Here is a 21,030-nt window from a genome sequence, read left to right as displayed (position 1 = left end):
CTGCCTCTCTCTCCTGTTGCTACTTCAATCATGAAACTGCTTAATGATCAGCTGATCGGCTTTTCTGTCGCGAGTCCGTCTCTCTTGTTTGTTTTTTGCCCACTTCGCGTCAGAAAGAGGAAACCAGCGGCTGAACAACAGCAGCACGTTTAAGCTTGATAAGCTGTTGTTAGAATGTATTTAATATTACTTTCTACACCAGGATCTTTTTTACGTAGCTGACGGCTGGTAACTGTGCAGGGGCGGATCTAGCAAAGTTTAGCCAGGGGGGCCGATAGGGCATTAATAGGGAAAAGGGGGCACAAAGACATACTTTTCTTTCTTATTCTCATTTAAAATGTCTAGCTTTTAATAAATAATTATCTGAATCTTACACCCAAAGTTTTAATCTGACCTAAAATGTATAGAAGTCCATTACTGTATATAGTAACTGTTAAGTCTAATATACCCTAGTAAGCTATAGTACTTTTTCCTTTGGGAAGATACCATCTGTGCAGTCTGCAATTCTGTAGAAGAAAGATGTTGAATCTATTTAATTATTCTTGAAAAATAATTTATTTCTGTCCATTTTTTTTCACACTGCATCAAATTAAAGTTGATTACGTCGATTAAGCATCATGAGGTGGAGGGTGGTTCCCTATTTTTTTTGTAACCCTATTAGTTAGGTTGCTTACTCTTTAAAATACCAGAATAGGGAGGATAGTGCAGGTTTAAGTTTATTAGATTGATCAGTATTGTTGAACTATGAAATATTTTGGGTGCAGTGTATTTTTTACATACATGTATAACAGAATAGCTTTAGTATTTTTTTTAACTTGAGTTTGAACTTATACAAAATGCAGCAAGATATTAAAAAAAAACAATTTTATTGATTAAAAAACACACTATATCGGATTCATATCGGTATCGGCACATATCCAAATTTATGATATCGGTATCGGACATAAAAAAGTGGTATGCCATCTCTACCAGGAACCCGAAGCGAGTGCAAAAAGCGGGTTGAAGGATAGCACAGATGGATCGAAGCAGGGGGGAGGGTTCTCGAGCAAGAATTCTCCAGGCACGCGGAGGGGCTGACCAAACACCAGTTCCGCTGGGGACGCGCCGAGATCCTCCTGAACCGCAGAGCGCAGCCCAAGCAAAACCCACGGGAGGTGGTCAACCCAATTGCCATCCTTTAAGGAAGCGCGAAAAGCAGCCTTGAGCAACCTGTGGAACCGTTCACACATCCCATTAGCTTGAGGGCTATGCGGTTGTGAGGTGGACCTTGGCCCCCAGTCCATCAGCCATAGCCGACCAAAGCTATGAAACGAACTGGGGGCTCCTGTCTGAGGTAATGTCCGCGGGGGTGCTGAAACACGAGACCCAGGCTGATAAAAACGCCTCGGCCACCACTGCTGCGGTAGTGGACGCCAGGGGGACTGCCTCCGGCCACCGTGTGGTGCGGTCAACATAGTCAAAAGGTGCATAAAACCTTGTGACTGCGGCAGAAGACCCACCAGATCAACATGCACATGATCGAAACTTTTGCCGGGGTTCAAGAACTGCTCCGGAGGCAGTTGGCTTGATGTGTATATGAACCTTCGCACACTGGCATGGAATGCACGCCGCCACCCATTCCTTCACTGATTTGCGAAGACCCGGCCAAACAAACTTAGAGCTGAACAGGTTAACAGAGGCCCGAACCCCCGGATGAGAAGGAGCATGTGCCAAGTCAAAAACACGATACCATGAAACGGGAACTACCGGGTGAGGGCGGCCAGTGGAAACGTTACAGACCAGGAGAGGGCCGCTGTCCTGCACAGGTTTGTCCTCCAGTATGAGGCCCGTCTGCGCGGATTTAAGCGCGAGGATATCTGGGTCACAGACGACCCTCAAGAAAAAAACGGAAATGACGGGTCGCCAGGTGGAGAGCTAGTAGCTCCCTGTCAAAAACGCTGTAATTGTGCTCGCTGTCTCATAGTGTACAGCTGAAAAAGGCGAGCGGTTGCCAGACACCCGAGATTTGCTGTTCCAGCACCGCACCCACTGCTATGTCCGACGCATTGGTGGTCAACGCAATCTGCGTCGCGAGGATGGGTGGGTCAGAAGGGTGGCATTAGCTAACATCGACTTAGCATCAGAAAATGCTTTGATGCATTCCGGAAACCAGTCAACGGAGTCGTTAGCCTTCTTACCTTTTAACGCCCCATAAAGGGGCTGCAGCAGATGAGCTGCTCTGGGCGAAAAAAAAACGGTTGTAAAAATTCACCATCCCCAAAACTTCCTGCAGTGCCTTAACAGACATGGGACGCGGAAAATCTGAAACAGCTTGGATTCGTCAGGCAACAGAACCGCGCCCTCGGCGGAAATCCAGTGTCCCAGGAAATCAAGAACTGGCAACCCAAACTGGCATTTAGACAGATTAATGATCAGTCCATGTGTAACACATGGGGACACTAAAGCTGTCGCGCCAGAATGTCATGCTAAAAAAGAAAGATTCTTTAAAATACAAGGGGGAGCAAGCAAGTCAGATACCCAGGGCACAGAGATGAAGAAGGTCTGATCAGAAACAGTTTATTACTAGGCCAGGGAGCACAAATAAAAAAAAACACCCTTAAAATGTACGTAATAAAATGTTGTCAATCTACTAAAACTAAATAAATCAATTCTAAAACCCGTAAAACGACCATTTTCTACATTCACTAAAATCCCCCTGCTATAATTATGCCACATGTTCATTATGGGTCCATCAGCAGGCCAAGAATTCCGGCTTTAGAGCAGAGTCCATGCCAGCCCCGTCTTCGGCAGACAAGGAAGAGCCTCCCATCTTCTTGTCCTTCCACGGGCCCATCATATCCCAGCCTAGCTTGCGTTCTGCACCCGAATCCCTCATGCGACCACCGCCACAGCTCCCCTTGCGTCGGTGTCCTGCAAAAAAACAAATAGGGGCCAGAACAATGGTCCCAGAAGCGGCCCTGTCTCATGGCCATGGCGACCCTCTCCCAATCCAGCTGCACCCAGTAAACAACAGTAGAGACCCTACTCACAAATGCAGTGAGTCCTTTTTTCCCCCTCAGTGATCAGCTAGCCTGCTTTTAAAAGGTCTTTACACAGCTGAGAGGCCACCTCTGGACACACCCATGCCTCAGCAGGGGGTCCCTATCAGCTAATTTGTCCCATATGTAGCCAGTCCATAGTGGATTAAAAACTATGTCACATAAAACACTAAAAACCATGCAATAAAAACAGAATAAAACCATGCAAATAAAACAACACTCATAAATAAACACTAAAAATCAGAATAAAAACAATATACAAGATAAATACAAATTTCCACTGTGTGACACATGCACCGCCAAACGCCGATAAACCTGACGCAGATGGAACATGTGCTGCTCCTCCGAGCTGCTGGCCACCAGTATATCATCAAGATACAGAAAAACAAAGGGCAGGCCACGCAAGACTGAGTCCATCAACCGCTGGAAGGTTTGGGCGGCACCTTTCAGGCCAAAATGGCATGCGCAGAAACTCGAAAAGGCCGAAAGGTGTAATGACGGCGGTTTTGGGGACATCTTCAGCGCGCAGGGGAACCTAGATTTGTGCTAGTGGATTGTGGCCAAACACCTCAATAATGGATTTTATCTTCTTTTTCCTTTTACTCACATTTACATCATATTTTCACATTTTTATTAGTGCTGTCAGGGTTAATCTTGTTACAATGACATCTCCGTTAGTGATTTATTGCGAATCGCCCCATGCCTGGGCCTGCACGGCGTCAACACGTTAATAAGTAAGTAAGTAAGTAAAATTTATTTATATAGCACATTTCACAGATAAAAATAACAAAGTGCTTCACAATAAAATCAGAATTACAAATAAAATAATATAAAACAGTGAAAAAAATAATTAAGAGCTTGTTTGTATAAAAATTACTTCAGCTGCTTTTTAAAGGAGACAATGGAGACTAGACAGCGTAAAGACAATGGCAGGGAGTTCCACAGCCTTGGTGCCAGTGCCTGAAAAGCCTGATCCCCACGTTTTTAAAACCTAGTGGGACCACCAGTAACCTCTGACCTGACGACCTAAGTACTCGGGATGAAGCATAAGGTTTCAACAGGTCAGAGATATACTGGGGAGCTTCACTGCACAGAGTTCTGAAGGTTACGACTAAAATTTTAAAACGAACCCTAAAATTTACTGGCAACCAATGAGCATGGTTAGCTTGTTAACACGTGGGGACGATCTGCGATAACTTACTAACGGAGATTTGCTGCATTAATGCAGTTATGGTGTTAACGTCATTTTAACGAGATTAACGCTGGCAGCACTAATTTATACAAATATATTCTCATCTGTAGGATGATAAAAGTTTATTCTATTCTATCTTTAAAAAATTTTATGTAACAGTTGCTCTTTCAGATTATATTTATGTGTTATCATAGAATAAGAAAAGATCCCAATAAAAATGTGATGCAAGTTTTTGTTTTGTATTTGTGTACCAACATTGTACCAACAGATGGAGCCAAAGCGTAACAGCAACAGCAACTCTTTACAGATGTGTGTGTCAGCATAAAATTTACAGTTGATATAGAACAATGAGAGTACTGATCATTCTTATCTCAGATTAGCATCTTTTCATTGGTTCACAGTTAAATCCAGACTTTTATTTAAATTCCTTCTACTTACATGCACAGTACCGAGTAATCGGTTCCATTATATCTTATAAACCTTGTACTACAATGTTATTGTATTAGTGTCACGGTCTGGCTGGCAGACCGTGGGGATGTGGGGAAAGGAGGACCCAAAACGCAGACTCTGCGATGCAAACAGTGCTCTTTATTCACAGTGAAAAACTGTAAACACAATAACTCCCCGTTGCTCCCTTGAACCCCGTGTGCGTACTTCCCTCCGACGTCTGTGCTCCCCGCTGTTGTGTTTCCGCACACCCCGTGTGTGCTGCCTTTCTGGACCACTCTTCCTCCTGCAGGGAAACCATAGAGGCAGCCGTCAACACTAACCCTCGGCGGGCATATACGAACAACACAGACATATGCTGACACACTAACTTGGTACGATAACTCAATGATCCCGCGTCGGTGGGAGCTCCAAGACTCTCCTAAGTAGCTCCCCCGACGAGCCCTGATCAGCGGCGGGTGTGTGGCTTCGGGTGTGGCCAGTCCCTCCGCAGGGCCACACCCCTCAGGCCTGCAGGTGGCCGAGCTCCATCCTCCAGGCACACCCGCAGACATACACACCCATACCTCGCCTAAACATATGAGTGGGACACAGACTAACACAGCACAGAGAAACACACATATGTACACGCACAGAGAAGGAGAAACTACACCAAAAATACATAATAATAATAATAATAATACACAGGTCCATGACTGCCCAGGGATCCTGGGTCGCCCAGTCCCAGGACCCTGACAGTACCCCCCCTCTAAGGGTCGGCTCCCGACGACCCAAAAACACAAATCAAAAACAGTACAACCAGCCCAGGGCGGGCGGCGGGAGGTCCAGGACGGAGGGCAGAACCAAAACAAGCAAAAACCCCCGAAGAAAACAACCCCCCCAAGGTCACAGTCCCAGAGTCCGACCGCGCATCCCGCAGCGGAGCAACAAAAAGAAAAAAACGCCACAAAACAGTCTCAGGCGGCCCATCAACATAACAAAAGAGTTCAGGGGGCCTACCTCGAGCCCAACGGCGGTGACGTAGCAGCTCCGGCGGACGGCCCCGGGTCCGGCAGCAGCAGCAAAACAGTTCAGGGGGCCTGCCACGGGTCCGGTGGCGGCGGAACGGTTCTGGTGGCCTGCCACGGGTCCGGTGGCGGCGGCGCTGCTCCGGTGAGCAACAGCGAGGCGTGGCACCAGGTCCATGACGCGCCGATCGCTGACGTGGACGCACCGGACGTAGATGGCGAGGAGGCCGCGCTAGACGTGGAGGTCCCTCCGGTCCGCTGATCTCCGGCTCCGGCTGAGCGGGTCCCTCCTCGGCTGCTGGCAGCGAGAGCTCCTCCTCGGCTGCTGGCAGCGCCGGTTGTTCCTTCCGCTCGCCGAGCTCCTCTGCTGGTGGTTCGCTGAGCTGCTCCTGCTCGCTGAGCTGCTCCTGCTCCGGCTCGCTGAGCTGCTCCTGCTCCGGCTCGCTGAGCTGCTCCTGCTCCGGCTCGCTGAGCTCCTCGGGCATGCTGAGCTCCTGCTCGGGCATGCTGAGCTCCTCCGGCTCGCTGGGCTGCTCCGGCTCACAGTGCTCCTCCGGCTCGCCGAGCTCCTCCGGCTCGCTGAGCTCCCGCTCGGGCATGCTGAGCTCCTCCTGCTCGCTGAGCTGCTCCTGCTCGGGCATGCTGAGCTCCTCCGGCTCGCTGAGCTCCACAGCTGGCGACGCGGGCTCCTCCCGCTCGCTGAGCTCCTCCTCGGCTGGCAGCGCGAGCTCCTCCTCGGCTGGCCCTCGGCTGGCAGCGCGAGCTCCTCCTCGGCTGGCAGCGCGAGCTCCTCCTCGGCTGGCAGCGCGAGCTCCTCCTCGGCTGGCAGCGCGAGCTCCTGCTCCGGCAGCGCGAGCTCCTGCTCCGGCAGCGCGAGCTCCTCCCGTTCGCTGAGCACCCACTGGGGCCCCCAGAGCTCCCACTCGGGCAGGGCAGGTGCGGGTGGTGAGGTAGCGGCCAGTGAAGCAGACGGCTGAGGGGTGACTGCAGGCGGATGAGTTGACGGCTGCGCTTCAGCCACAGATGGATGATCCGGAGGCGACGATGGTGTGGCAGCCACTCCCGGTAGACTGGACAGCGATGCAGGGACAGATGGGTGAAATGATGGCAGAGGTGGCCCGGCCGGCATATTGACCTCCAACTGAGGATGACGGTGAGAGGCTGACAGGACTGAAGACTGAGCCACCAGCTGGGCAGCAGGCTGAGGTGAGGGTGAGATGGCTACTATGAAGGGTGGAGAGGATGAAAATGTTACAGCTGGCCCAACAAATTCCAGGGGTCCAGAGGCAACTGAGACCTCCAGTACGGTCTCTGGGGAAGCCCTGGGGAGAACCTCCGTCTCCATGCGGCCAGACTGAGCCAAAAAGTCACTTGGGTCTGTATGCTCGGAACTCCCTAGCTCCCAGCTTACAGTCTCAGAGGGAATATTTGCTGGGTCTTTGGAGGTACAGCAAACAGTTTCTATTTTTATGTTTACAGAAAGGGAATTTATAACACCGGCAGAGTCCATTTTACTCACTGTGGCATCCAGAGCCGCTGGTCCTGAGTCTTCGACCAGCACAGGAGTGAGTGTGGATGTGGTTGAGCGCTGCTTGCGAGGACGCCTTCTCCTCCGTGAAGGCGGGGCCGGGTGTATGGAAACAGTCTTCTGCTGTTCATCTGGGTTGTGATTTTCAATGACATGATTAATAGACACAAACGAGTCGGGTTTACTCACTGCGGTGATGAGCGCTGTTGGTCCGTTGCCAGCTGACTGGGCTGAAACCGCAGGAGTGGGTTGAGGCGTAATGGGATGATGGTAGAGAGTGCGGCATGCCTTCCGTAACGGCGGATCAAACGAATGTGCCGCGAGCACCGACGGGAAAGCCCTCCGCCGACGCGTGAAAAACCAAGCGGCTAGAGTCTCTAGGAGAGCAGCCGAACTGTCCATGCTCGGACCACCCAAGCCAAATAGTTCAAAACTCGAGCTCTCCCTTAAACTAGCGACCAGGTGCCTAAGTTTGTTAATGTCCAGAATGTTCGTGGTGAAGGTAGTGGATGAGAGATAATTGTCAAAGAACACTACCTGTATATGTCTCTTGTGTGGGTCTACAGCCTGGATTACGCTCCGGCAGTAATCCCATAGCTGCGTGAGCGATCTCTCCTCCGTGGCAACTCCTGAGTTTGCTGTGTCCATGGTGGTTGGCGGGATCATTCTGTCACGGTCTGGCTGGCAGACCGTGGGGATGTGGGGAAAGGAGGACCCAAAACGCAGACTCTGCGATGCAAACAGTGCTCTTTATTCACAGTGAAAAACTGTAAACACAATAACTCCCCGTTGCTCTCTTGAACCCCGTGTGCGTGCTTCCCTCCGACGTCTGTGCTCGTGCTCGTGCTCCCCGCTGTTGTGTTTCCGCACACCCCGTGCGTGCTGCCTTTCTGGACCACTCTTCCTCCTGCAGGGAAACCATAGAGGCAGCCGTCAACACTAACCCTCGGCGGGCATGTACGAACAACACAGACATATGCTGACACACTAACTTGGTACGATAACTCAATGATCCCGCGTCGGTGGGAGCTCCAAGACTCTCCTAAGTAGCTCCCCCGACGAGCCCTGATCAGCGGCAGGTGTGTGGCTTCGGGTGTGGCCAGTCCCTCCGCAGGGCCACACCCCTCAGGCCTGCAGGTGGCCGAGCTCCATCCTCCAGGCACACCCGCAGACATACACACCCATACCTCGCCTAAACATATGAGTGGGACACAGACTAACACAGCACAGAGAAACACACATATGTACACGCACAGAGAAGGAGAAACGACACCAAAAATACATAATAATAATACACAGGTCGATGACTGCCCAGGGATCCTGGGTCGCCCAGTCCCAGGACCCTGACAATTAGAGCACTTTGCTCTCAGACTGCAAGCTTACTTGTTGTTCCTAGAATATTTAAAAGTACAATGAGAGGGCGAGACTTCAGCTTTCAGGTCCCTCTTCTATGGAACCAGCTCCCAGTTTGGATTTGTAAGTCAGACAGTATCTCTACTTTAAGTTTTAAACCTTTTTGATAAAGCATACAGTTAGGGCTGGATCAGGTAACCCTGAATCCTCCCTCAGTTACACCAGTTCAGGCTGCTGGAGGACTTCCCATGGTGCACCAGGCATTTTTCTTACACTTCATTTATCCCTCATACTACTACTACATGTCATGTACATTTATCCATTCTCATTGTAGTTTGTAATTTGTCACAACAGAACATAAGCATGATTCTCCTGAAGGTCTCTTCTTGATAAACAAGAGTTCTTCCTTCCCACTTTCACAAATTGGTGCTCTTATAGTTAGGGGTTTTACTTGGGTTTTTTTTTTTTACCCTACTGTATAAAGCTCACTTTTTGTCACTTTAGGCAATATAAATACTGAATTAAACTTTTTGTATTGGACTAAATGAAAATCTCTGATCCCCAAGTCAGAATTGAGATAACTAAATAAAAACAAGTTTGGCCAAAGTACTTTTTAAGGTTCTCAAATAACATTTTTTTAGTAGTCGACATTCAAAATAAAAGATTTATGCAAATGTAATGTACAGGTACATTTTTCCAAGAGCAATTTAAAATAGTAAATTTAATGGAATCTTTTCAAATGAAATGTACTTGAGTGGTATACATAATAATACCAGCACATTTTCATTAATGAATCATTATTTATATAAATAAACATGTGATTGAATTTATTTGATTTGAATTTTACTCAGAATTATTTCTTCATTTTTATTGAGGGTGAAGAATCATTTAAGTTTTTTTATTGTTGTTATTTTCATTTTTTCTGTGGGTCTAAAACGAACCCGACTGAGGTAATTGGGCCATTAATTTCTTTAATATATAAAATCCTTCTTATGTCTTCATTATTCAGTAAATAGAATTTTCATCAAAAGAGAGCTAGACTTTAGACACTGGAAAATACTTTATTGAAAGTAACCTAAAGTTGTGAATTCAATTGCATGCCCACCAACGGGTGAAGTGTCTAACCCTAACCCTAATGTGGCATGAACGACCCAATATAGGTCACCACTCTGCTAATCTACTGGCAACATGAAAAAAACAAAATATTTCCAAAAACAATAATATTTTGGACAATCCTAAAATTTGTATTCTGTATTATTTTTTTGTGTTTTCTTTTTAGGCACTGCAATTATTTCAAAAGATGACCTTGGCAGATGTCCAACTCAGGGCACATCTAATGGTGCAGACAACTGGTTTAAAGCAAAAATGAATGTTTGTTGTTGAAAAAAATGAGGGCAGTGCTGTCTGTTATGTGTATTTACTGTATAGCTGAGAGGAGGAAACCAACAGGGTTAACTTAAAACTTGAAGAACTTTTTCTTGGATGCTTACCATGTTGCTGTGAATGACTGTCTGAAAACTGCAAAATGAATAAAAAATACATTTTTCATTTATGAAAATTAAAGTTAGACATACTCTATTGCAGGTAATTATTTCATTTAGCTTCTAGAACTGCTGACTAGACTGTAGCAATTTGTCAGAAATGTGAAAGTAAAAAGCTTTTCATATAGAAAAATAACACTAAACAGCTAGTGAAAAACTAAACCAAACAGTGAGAAAAGCCATGCCTGCCTTCCTATTTATACTACATCCTTTATCTACGCTGTTTAATATTGTGCTACTGAGGTTCAGCATGACCAGTAAATATATAGTTTACTGATTTTTCAATTCCAAATAAGTTGTGACACTTTGTAAAATGCAAATGAAAACAGAATACAATTATTTGCAAACCTCATAAACCCATATTTTACTCACAATATAACACAGAAAATATTTCAGATGTTTAAAGTGAGATATTTTACTTTGTCCTGAGCAAAATTGTCTCATTTTGAATTTCATGGCAGCAACATATCTCAAAAAAGTTAGGAAAGGCTGGAAAATGAAGTGGTACAAACAAAGGTCGAAGAAAATTTACAGCTAATTAAACTGATTGTTAAAATGTCAGTAACGTGATTAGGTATTTATGATAGCGATTCAAAGTTTCTAAGAAGTAAAGACGGACACTGTAAAATCTAATTAGTTCTCAGAACTCACAAAAAAACATTTGAATTAAGTTTTACTTAAGATGATTAAGTTAGGGCAACTTACTCATTTTGAGTACACTGTACAACCTTGTTAGCTCACAGAACTCAAAAAAACTATGTAAACTTGTTGCCTCAAAAAATTTTTGTAAAGTTTACTTAAGATGACTGTTAGAATAACTTATTCATTGTAAGTCTGCAGTATTAAGAATAACTTGATATTTCTAACTGTACAATATTAATTGTTTATACTGACAAACATTTCAAGTTCAACTAAATGAAAAAACAATTTGTGGTAACCTGAATATGATTAAAAATAATTAACAACACTTTTTGTAATGATGTTAAAATCAGCCCAACTTTTATTTTCAAAGACAACAAAGTATAACAGCCAACATACTGGACACTGTTCTGCTGAACAACAAACAATTATATTGCCATCACTGTTATAATCTTACAATAAAAAAAAAGTCTCAGATGTAATTATTCTGAAAATAAGTTTAGGCCCACCACAAGTTTGTTTCGTAATTACATTACTTATATAATCAAAATAAAATATATTTATTGTTCTGTCACAAGTGCAGTCTCTGATTTAAACAACACATTTGTTTTTCATTCCAACACAGGAGCTGGAATGTTGTAATATTTTAAGGATGCTGGTTTCCAGTCCAGGCATTACTGCCTGAATGACTATCATGGATCGAGGTGATCCAAATGTAGGTGCAGAAGAAAGTCTTTAACTTCCCTTAAGTACAGTGGCAGTGGATGTGGGTTGGAGATGCAATGAGCTTGAACCTGCAGGCGACCATCTTCACTGACCACACCATCTGTGACGGAGGACTCATGGTGTCCTGCAAGCAAACAATCATATTTTTTGGAACATGAACTTAATTGCTTTCTTAAAACATTTTTTCTGCATTTGGTATAAAACAGACTCCAATTTAGACAATCTCAGGCTCCCTCCCCACCAGAGAGGTGACATTCAATGTCCCACTTGTCAGTCTGGATAGCCGTGACCACCACCCAACACACAATAATGTCATGAAAGCATCATTTTAAAAAGGGCTATGCAAACATGGCCAATGACTTTCATTCTAATGATGTGCGAAATGATTTGGGCACAAAACAAATTTTGCTGTTAGAAAACTTGCAGACTTCACTATAACTAAGTTTGGGGGATGTGATCTTTCAAGAAATGCAGACCAAACTGTTGTTGTTTGTTTACTTACACAGCATGTCTTAACTGGAGTCACCAGCAACAGCCTAGTGCAGTCATATCTCAAGTCTAATAACAGAAGACAGAAAAAGATCAGTAAAGAAACAACTTCCCCAAACCAAAGCACAAATAAAACAATAAGGAAAACAGGCTGATCTAAAGTATGATTAAAGTTCAGCCTGATTAATATAAATGTCACTGACAGTTGCTAATATATTGGAAAACCAAAATACTTACTGATGTCTTTCTGTCCAACAGTAGGAGTGCTGGTCCCGAGCCTCAAAGACAGTAAGAAGCAAGCAGAGGGAGAAAAAACAGAAACTGATTTGATCCTTAATGGCTGTGCAATCATTGCAACATAGAGTTTGCTTATGTTGTTAAATAAAGGCTAGATTTGCCATTAATAGATGTCACAGATGTTCAAAAGCTGCCACAAAGCATGAAAAAATGGACGTCTCCGAAAACGTCGGAGCATTTTTGCAAATATGTGATGTCTTGATAAATCGAGCAGATACTTGAACTTTACACAGCTACATTCTCGCCTGAAAATATCTTAAAAGCTTATTTTGTGACCCAGAAAAAGTAATACGTTTTTTTAGCCGCGCTCCTACGCCATTGCCGCGCTTACAAGTATGCACGGCTCCGACAACCGCCACAAATGCGATCCTCCTTTTTTCCCTAGACTACCCTTTCTGGGTCACAAAATAACCTTTTAAGATATTTTCAGGTGAGAATGTAGCTGTGTAATGCTCAAATATCTACTTAATTTATCAAAATATCACATATTTGCAAAAGTGCTTCCACGTTTTATCCACCAGCGCGATAGCTGACCAGGAGGTCAAGGCTTGATAAGAGTCCGCGAGCACAGCTAACTCCTGGCTTATTGTTTTCAATCCCCTGCGGTCTTTTGCTACTCAGGTTAAACATGATATATATAATTAGTTAGTTAGTTAGTTAGTTATGGCTATGGATTGAAAATACCCCCCACACCCCACCCCTAACGGCTGCACCTCCCGAAGAATTTTGTCTGGGTTCTTATCTCACTTTTTTATTTCAAACAATCAACAGAAAATTTCACCGACATAGTTTTATGTAAGGTTTTTAAGGCTGTGGTGTTAATTTTTAAATAACATGAGCCCAGTGGCAGCAGCAAGCTAGGCTAACACTAACTAGCTAGCAAGATTATAAACCTGGTGCTAAACTAAACTTATGTTGTTTTGAGAAATCTGTGTGTATATCTAAGTCAATATGAGATGTCCGTGATCTTCAGGCCCTCATGATTCTAGCCTGAAAATCACTGCATGGGCACGGGAGCACTTCCAGAAAACAAAAAGGGAAATTCTTTAGGAAAACATGGATGTCACATCCTCTAGATAAGAGGAGAAGAACCATCCAGTTTGGTATCAGCACTCAATGCAAAAGCCTCCATCTCTAATAATATGTGGATGCATTAGTGCCTACGGAATTGGAGCTTCCTTGAGAAAACCCAGGAGTGTTGAGCAGCTGAATATGTGGTAAACATGACCCCGTCCTAAGTTTTTGAAATATGTTTCTGCCATCAAATTAAAAAATTACCCTTTTTTTCTTAAAAAATACATTTTCCCAGTTTAAACATTTGATATTTCTTCTGTGTTCTATTGTAAATAAAATATGGCTTCATGAACTTTTACAATGGGCACTGTAATTGTACATCTGGAAAAGAACTAAAAAAAATATTCTTGGATTACCTGTTGTAAAAATATAGACACACAAAAAAAAAATTAATGACTTGACATGTGTCATTTTAAAATACATTGAAAAGAAAACCACATACACAAATGACTGCTGGGTAGAGCAGTAATACGGATATCAAATATAGCCATGTGTATTACAACAGATCATAAACAGTCTAATGGTTTTACTGGTTTGCTTTTGATTACATTATAAAATGAAAACATCGAAATTCACGTAATAGTTATTTGCTTTTTTCACCCACTAAGGAGGATTTTTTATTTTCATGCACCTTCTAGACACTTTGTTCAATCTTGCTAAGTGCGTCATTTCACACTACTTTTGTACTTCTAATTCTTTTTATGTCCTATCCACAATAAAAACAAAAACAAACTTTCTGTCGCATCTTGGCTTAAAAGATTCAAAGGCTGAATGAACTAGATCCTAGTTGGCAACTAGTGACACAGGCCTGCAGCCTCAATGCTTTTGAAATAAATACAGTCAAACTTATTTCTGTGAATTAAAAAATGAAAACGGGAGGCTGCAAGTGAAGCGGTGAAATTGTTGTAGTAACTGTACAAAAATACTCTTGAACAATATCGTTACGACACTTTACATCATAATAATCTTAATAATCTTAATCATAATAATCATCATAAAACAAGCATGTCTACTTAAATATTTTGTATTTTAATGATTGTGCTGGGTTTACCTATTTAAATTCCTTTTAACGCATAACGTCTGTTTTTGCATTTGCGATTTATGTAAGAAAATCATATTTAGATTTGTCTTAAATCATTTGCTGCTCATTTGAAAAGCAATTAAAACACCTAATTTTGTTTTTGCTTGTTTATTTAATTGCTTCCCAACACACCGGTCAGCCCTGACAGTGGCATCGATGCCAACGATCAAACATGATCAATATAAAGTTAATACTGCCGGGGTGCTGAAGTGGATAGAGAGATATGTGGGTGTAGCTGTGGGTCCCAAATCAAATTCTGATTGGAGCCCTTTAACACATCTGACTCTGAGTCTGAATATTTTTAAATTGTGCTATAAAAATCATAAAAGGATCTCGTCACATCATTTTTACGCACACTCACGTGGCTTCCTTTCATGCACGTCCGAAGGTTTAATTGGGGTCACCGCCAATTTCAGGAAGTTGTTTGTAAGGTCTAAAATGGCGAGCGAGCAGGTGAGCCTGTAAATGACGCCTTTAGGCCGCGCGGACGATGTTTGCCAACTCTAGCCTCGTTGGTGGAGCTCGCTAGCGCCAGAGGTTTTATATCCAACATGAGGGCGACCTGTGCCAAACGCGGCTTAGGCTTCCTTCGTGTCTGCGCCCTGTCCTGCTTCGTCTTCCTGCTCTGTTCCACTTGCGGTGGGCAGAACATGGCCTCTCACCAGCCCACGCTGAGGCGCAGTCGTCGGAGTCACCAAAGCGCGAAGGACAGAGGAGCGCACCACCACAGGCCGCTGACCGACGAGCAGAAAGCGGACCAGAACCTGCAGTTCATGCTCAGTTTGTACCACAGCGCAGCCGAACCGGACGGCAGGCCCAAACAGCACCGGAAGTTCGGCTCCAACACGGTGCGCCTGCTGAGGCCCACGGCGTCATCGGTGCACTACCTGCCCGCGTCTGGAGGTGAAGAACAGCTGACTAATCTTGTTAAAAGTATCGAACTAATGGCTGGAGGGGTTTTTATGTGGCCGCAGATTTACAGAATCCGAGGATTAGTTTCATACAGTGACTAAATTTAAATAAAGAAAAGAAATCATGCCAAATAAACTGCCCTTTAGTTGATTAGATTTTTACCTCTGTCTCCGGTCAATCGGAGCTCAGATGATGTGTAATACTCATGTGCTTATTTTAACACCAGCCTCCCCATGATATTCGTTTAAGTTTAGTTCGTGTTTCTGTGTGACTGAAAAAGGATTTTGATGTATTTTTCAGTATTGTGGTAACCACGTGCGACCTTCCAGCGACCTCACAGGAAGCAGTTAAAACACAGCAAAGCTACCTTTGGCAAACAGCTGCCACGTAGAACTAAAACTAGTCAGATAACTTACTCGGATAACTGAAGAGTTTTGTTTGGGAAATATTAATAAAAATATACCATTAATACAAAACAGCCAAACGTCATACAAAGTGTAGCGTGTCCACAGGTGCTGCAGTAAGTAAATAAGACTGCCCACTTTTCATGCAGTGCATCTGTTGTGAGTCCCGTGTGTCTGTGTAGGTTCTCACCTTTTACTCCAGCTTTCTCCCACAGTCCAAACACAGGTCAGGTTAACTGGTGAATCTAAATATGAGCAGTTGTCTGTGTGTTAGGTTAGGCTATGAAAGCTTGGTGATCAGTCCAGGGTGAACTGGACTACAGAAGAGTCTTAAATCTTCCTAGTGGTCAGCAGGGGCTGCAAAAAAAGTAGTTTGACTGAACAGAATTGTCACTACACCCATGTTTTATATAAAGCAGAGTTAATTGGGTTCAATGATTAAGGGGTGGGGGGGCTCACACAAACATTTGTCTGACAGACATTTTTACTATAAAAATATTTAAGTGATATTTAAGCTGTTTCAGCAGCTGGAACATCTTCAGGATGCATTTAAGTACATTTTGTAAAAATCTCTTTAAGAACTTGTGAACCTGAAACTCAGACTTAAACGCTACATTATTTTGTACTGCACAACAGCTTTTACATATATTAATGTTGGCTCTGCTTTGCTCAAAGGACTTGAAGCAGTCAGTGAGGGATCGATATGATTGATGCTGATTTATTGACTTTGTCTCCTCCTCTTCAGACCACTGCTACACCTTCACGGTGCAGTACAACCTCGACACTCTCCCCTCAGAGCGACTGGTGAGAGCTTCTTTTGTTCACCTTCGCTCTTCTCCGCCCTCTTCTTCCTCCACAAACTTGAGCAGCGAACAGGCCGTCCAGCCGCCCCGCTGCAGGGCTCAGATCACCGCGCTGGGTGCAGAGAGTCTGGTCACCTTGGAGCCTCACGAGCGGTGGACGGAGACGGACATCACTGCACACATCAGCAGCCACGTCCTGCGTGGGAAGGATCGAGGCCGGGGGAGGCACTTGACCCTCACTGCCCAGTACTGGTGCACAGAACCTGAGCTAGCTGAAGAGAGCAACGGCCTCCTGCGGTGGTGGAGGATTCTGTCTCGAGGGAGGACACGCTGGATCGGTGAACCTCACCTCGAAGTTCCCTCTCTTCTTCTGTACCTGGAGGAGGAGAGGGAGGTGAAGGACTGGATGGGAGAACTGCTTGGCACGGAAGGGGAAGGCATCATGAGGCAAATTGGGCAGTGGCATTTTTCGCTTCACCGCCGCCGTCGCTCCAAAGATTCTTCAGAGCCTCAGGATCCTTCACTTGACGCACTAAAGAATGCCCCCACTTCCTCTTCATCTTTCTCCACCCCCACCTCATCCTTGATCGTCTCTGATATCCCCAGCTACAAACACAAAACCAACACACCCAAAAACCGATGCAAGCTCCACTCTTTCCGCCTGTCTTTCAATGAACTCGGCTGGGGCCACTACTTTATCGCCCCGCCCGTCTACAACCCTCGGTTCTGCCAGGGCGACTGCCCGAGGGTGCTCCACTATGGCTACCATTCCCCCAACCATGCCATAATCCAGACACTCATCAATGACCTGGGCGTCGGGGACGTCCCTCCTCCGTCCTGCGTGCCCTACAAGTACATGCCCATGAGCGTGCTGGTCGTGCAAAAGAAGAAGGTGGAGTACAAGGAGCTGGACGACATGGTGGCAGAGTCCTGCACGTGTCGCTAGAGACTTGGAGGAGCACGTCTAAGTGATTTAAATATGCTTTGCACTGTGGGGGAGGAAAAAGAGACTTAAATAGAATTTCTGATGGGACACTGTTTTGAGCTTCAGCTTGGCAGCTAACCACAACGAGCTTTATGCTGGAGGGAGGAAGCTGCTGTTGTGGTTTCCGTGTGGTTTCATGGTCCCTGTTGAAGCAAGGTGGATGCTGAATGTGAATGCGGGATCTGCAGACAGAAGAAAGCCCTTACTTTCCAGTGTGCAATGACTGTACTGTAAACCCTCTGTGGCTAAAAGCACTTTGTAGGTGAATATACTGCTGATGAAATTATGGATCACTAAAAAGCAGGTTAGGTCACCCTGAATGATTATTATCCCAAACGTCCCAAAAATATAACAAATGTACAAATACATAAACTAACTTTGGGTAAACACCAGTCTACGTATAAGATTTAAACAGAATAAATGTAAAATCTCAGTATTCAACCTTAATCTACAGGACTTTTTCTTCCTGTGTGTGTCTGTCTGTGTGTTGTTCTTTGTGTAAATCTGTTTCACGGCATTAAAAAAAAAAAAAAATCTGGATAATGTGACGGCACTATGCCGGGCTGCATTCTTCAGCAGGAAATTAGATGCTTGTTTAAAAAAAAAAAAAAAAAAAAAAGGTAAATAAAAAAACAATTTTAATGGACAAAGGGGTTGACCTTGTTGGATGTAACTGTAGAGGTGTTGTGACGTTACGTTCTTGATGTTGAGTGTGAAAGAAAAAGTGTTGTAATGGAAAAGTGTCATTTTATATAAGTGAAAATGAATAATAAAGTAAAATGCATATTTTGTGTAGTGTTATTTATTGCTAGTTTTGGTGTTTTTAAAAGTAAGTTGTTAAGTAACAACTTTGAAGAATTTGTTTGTTTGTTTTTTTTAAAAAAGTTCAAAAGCTCCAAAAGACCTACAGACCTGCAAAGACAACTGGATTTGGTCATTTTGTGCTAGCAGATGATTAACCTAAAAAAAAAAAAAAACCTAAAAAAAATAAAAACCTAGTGTTGTTCTTTCCAAAAGCTCTGAAAACAGACCTTTTGGAGCCGAACGCTAACTGTTAGTATTAATGTTTCCTTACAAAACTCCTTAAAACCTTAAACTGCGGCTGCTACTTTTTAAAAATGTGCTTTTATCTGCTGATGTTGACATTTTAATCATGTCCTAAATTTGAATGATGTTCCTAAGCTGTTGAAGTGCATTAACCCACTGAGTCCAACAGATGGAGCTGTTATCCCTTTTTTTTCTCCCAAATGCATGAAGTTTACAGGAATGGGCAGAAATTCTGACATGATTCTTTATGTTTGTATTGCCCACAGTAAAGTTAACAAACGTATCTCTATAAATATGCACACAGCACATAAGCAGGGGTGTAAGCAGGTTTAATTCTATTTGCTTTGCGTGCAGTGATCTTTGGGGCGTCCAGGTTAAGTTTTCCTTGACTTCACTCCGAGGGAATTCCTCTGAGGAAGGTTTTGAAATTTGCATGAAGCCAAGCAGGTCAACCAATCACAGCATGCCCTGTACTACACATACAGATCACCTCATGACAGAGTTGAGGACATTGGAGGTCTATTTTCTTCATTGTTGGCATTTAGTGCTCATTGTCACATTTATATTCAACTTATTTTTCTTTGTTACTTGTAATGTCTGTGACTGAACTACAAAGACTACAATTGAATTAATAAACTCTCTATTAATGCCAACAAAAATTGTGAAACCAAAATTCAGACCTTATGATAGTTGTCCAAAAACACCCAAAAGTTCACTTTATATATATTTCCACATCAATGACCAGTTGATGTCTTGGCCTGAAAGCATCCACTCATGGATGTAAATGACCTTTAATGTGGGTTTAAAGATCAGCAGAGGTCACACTCACAACAAGCACACAGGTAAAGGGCTCAAACTCAGTTTTACTAAGAGTCACAATCGGAAGATCACATCAAGAGGAAAACACATGTAGCCCATTAGCCTGCTTTAATAAATAAAAATAAACCCAGGATAATGATGCTCTGTTTTAAATATTTTATTATGTTTTAATTTGCACCATTTGTTCATTTAGTGTGATGAGAAAAAAAATCCTTATGATGTAAAGTTAAATAATGAACTTTTTTTCTACATCTTTATTAAAGTTGAAGGCCTTTTGGGAGTACCAGATAACACAATAAAACTGCTATAAAGTCGAAGTCTTGGTACCTGATATAAATCTTTTTTTGATTTTTAATGCCTTGGATCTGGTAATACAGGACCTCGTTTCAAGTCCTCTTCCCAGAAATGCGTTCAGCCTCATCAGCCCCTGTATATTGAAAATTGTTATATATAATTGTTTCGTATTTCTTTTGTAAAGCAGAACAACTGGGAATTAGAGGAGAAAGATGTCAATAAAGGCCTCCTTCATTGGCTGTGATCCGTGTTTTTGCTATTAAATTAAAAGGAGCCTTCTTTGGTAATAAGTAAATCTTTTAGCAGTCTTATAGCTTTCAAAGTATTAACAGTAAAAAGTTTCAATTTAGTTTTGACTGAAGTCACTGGAACTTTGGCAGTAAAATAAATCTATCCGCTCTTAAATTCACTGTTTCCCCCTGTGGCTTTTCTGTTTACAGATATGGAGTTTATAAGGTGACTCTTGAGCTTTTTAGAGGCAAATTCATCCACACCGGCCACGAGAGAGGATGAGGTGGCAGGTAGTGTTAAGATTAAAACTTTATTTTTAAATATAGGTTTATGGACTACAAGCTTTTATAACTGTAGAATGAAATCATATTCAAATGTAAGAATATTATTATTTTCATCATTATTACTATGACTATTACATGTATCTAATAAGATTTTCATGACATATTTCCATACAAAAGTCATGTATAATATAATATAATATAATATAATATAATATAAATCTAATCCTAAACAGGCCATCGGTGAGGTGATGGATTTTAAGAAGGAGCAATAATTTTATTTTAAACATCCTGTTAAGTGTACACAAACATTTCTGTTCGTCCGTGTCTGTAAGTGGGTCACAGAAAAGCTGTCATCACTGTTTACCGACACTCACACACCCACCTCAACGTGGATATCTATGTAGGTTGAGTGACGCACACACCACACACACAAATGACCCCTTTTAGAAAAAAACTCTCATTTTATTGTATTTTATGTTCTCATGCCTGTTATTTTGTTTCTTATAATCTTTCTTGGAAGATAATACATAAAATAAACTTTCCTAAACTGTGCATCAGTTTCACTTTACAGTCTCCAAACGCGCACATGCATTTAGATCAAGTAGATTTAGCTCTGCAGTCCTTTAGGCTCACGAGCGCTGCACCTTTCCCCTGTGTATTACACACTCTCATACAGAGGGTGTTTCTTTTTGAACAGCTGAAATTTTTACTTCTTTCAGAATCAGAATACTTTATTAATCCATAAGGAGGTTCACTTTATTAATAATATCTTCATGGAGCTGTGCCACTGACTCTTTGTCACATTCAGAATTTTCCATCTTTTTAAACTTCGCGTCACG

The 21,030-nt window shown here is 43.2% G+C and overlaps 1 protein-coding gene across 1 annotated transcript; it reads left to right on the top strand.

The window, feature by feature from the left end:
* The first annotated feature begins 14,765 nt into the window (after positions 1-14,765).
* Positions 14,766-18,135, top strand: bmp15 (bone morphogenetic protein 15). Its single transcript, XM_026162595.1, has 2 exons — positions 14,766-15,315; positions 16,474-18,135. Exons 1-2 carry the CDS (start codon positions 14,964-14,966, stop codon positions 17,475-17,477), a joined length of 1,356 nt encoding a protein of 451 aa, XP_026018380.1. The 5' UTR covers positions 14,766-14,963; the 3' UTR covers positions 17,478-18,135.
* The last annotated feature ends 2,895 nt before the right edge of the window (positions 18,136-21,030 follow it).

This window comes from Astatotilapia calliptera, chromosome 3 (genome assembly GCF_900246225.1).
Source record: "Astatotilapia calliptera chromosome 3, fAstCal1.2, whole genome shotgun sequence".
Classification (NCBI taxonomy): domain Eukaryota; kingdom Metazoa; phylum Chordata; class Actinopteri; order Cichliformes; family Cichlidae; genus Astatotilapia; species Astatotilapia calliptera.
Note: the sequence above shows the minus strand (reverse complement) of the source record. Positions and strands in the feature narration are given on the sequence as shown.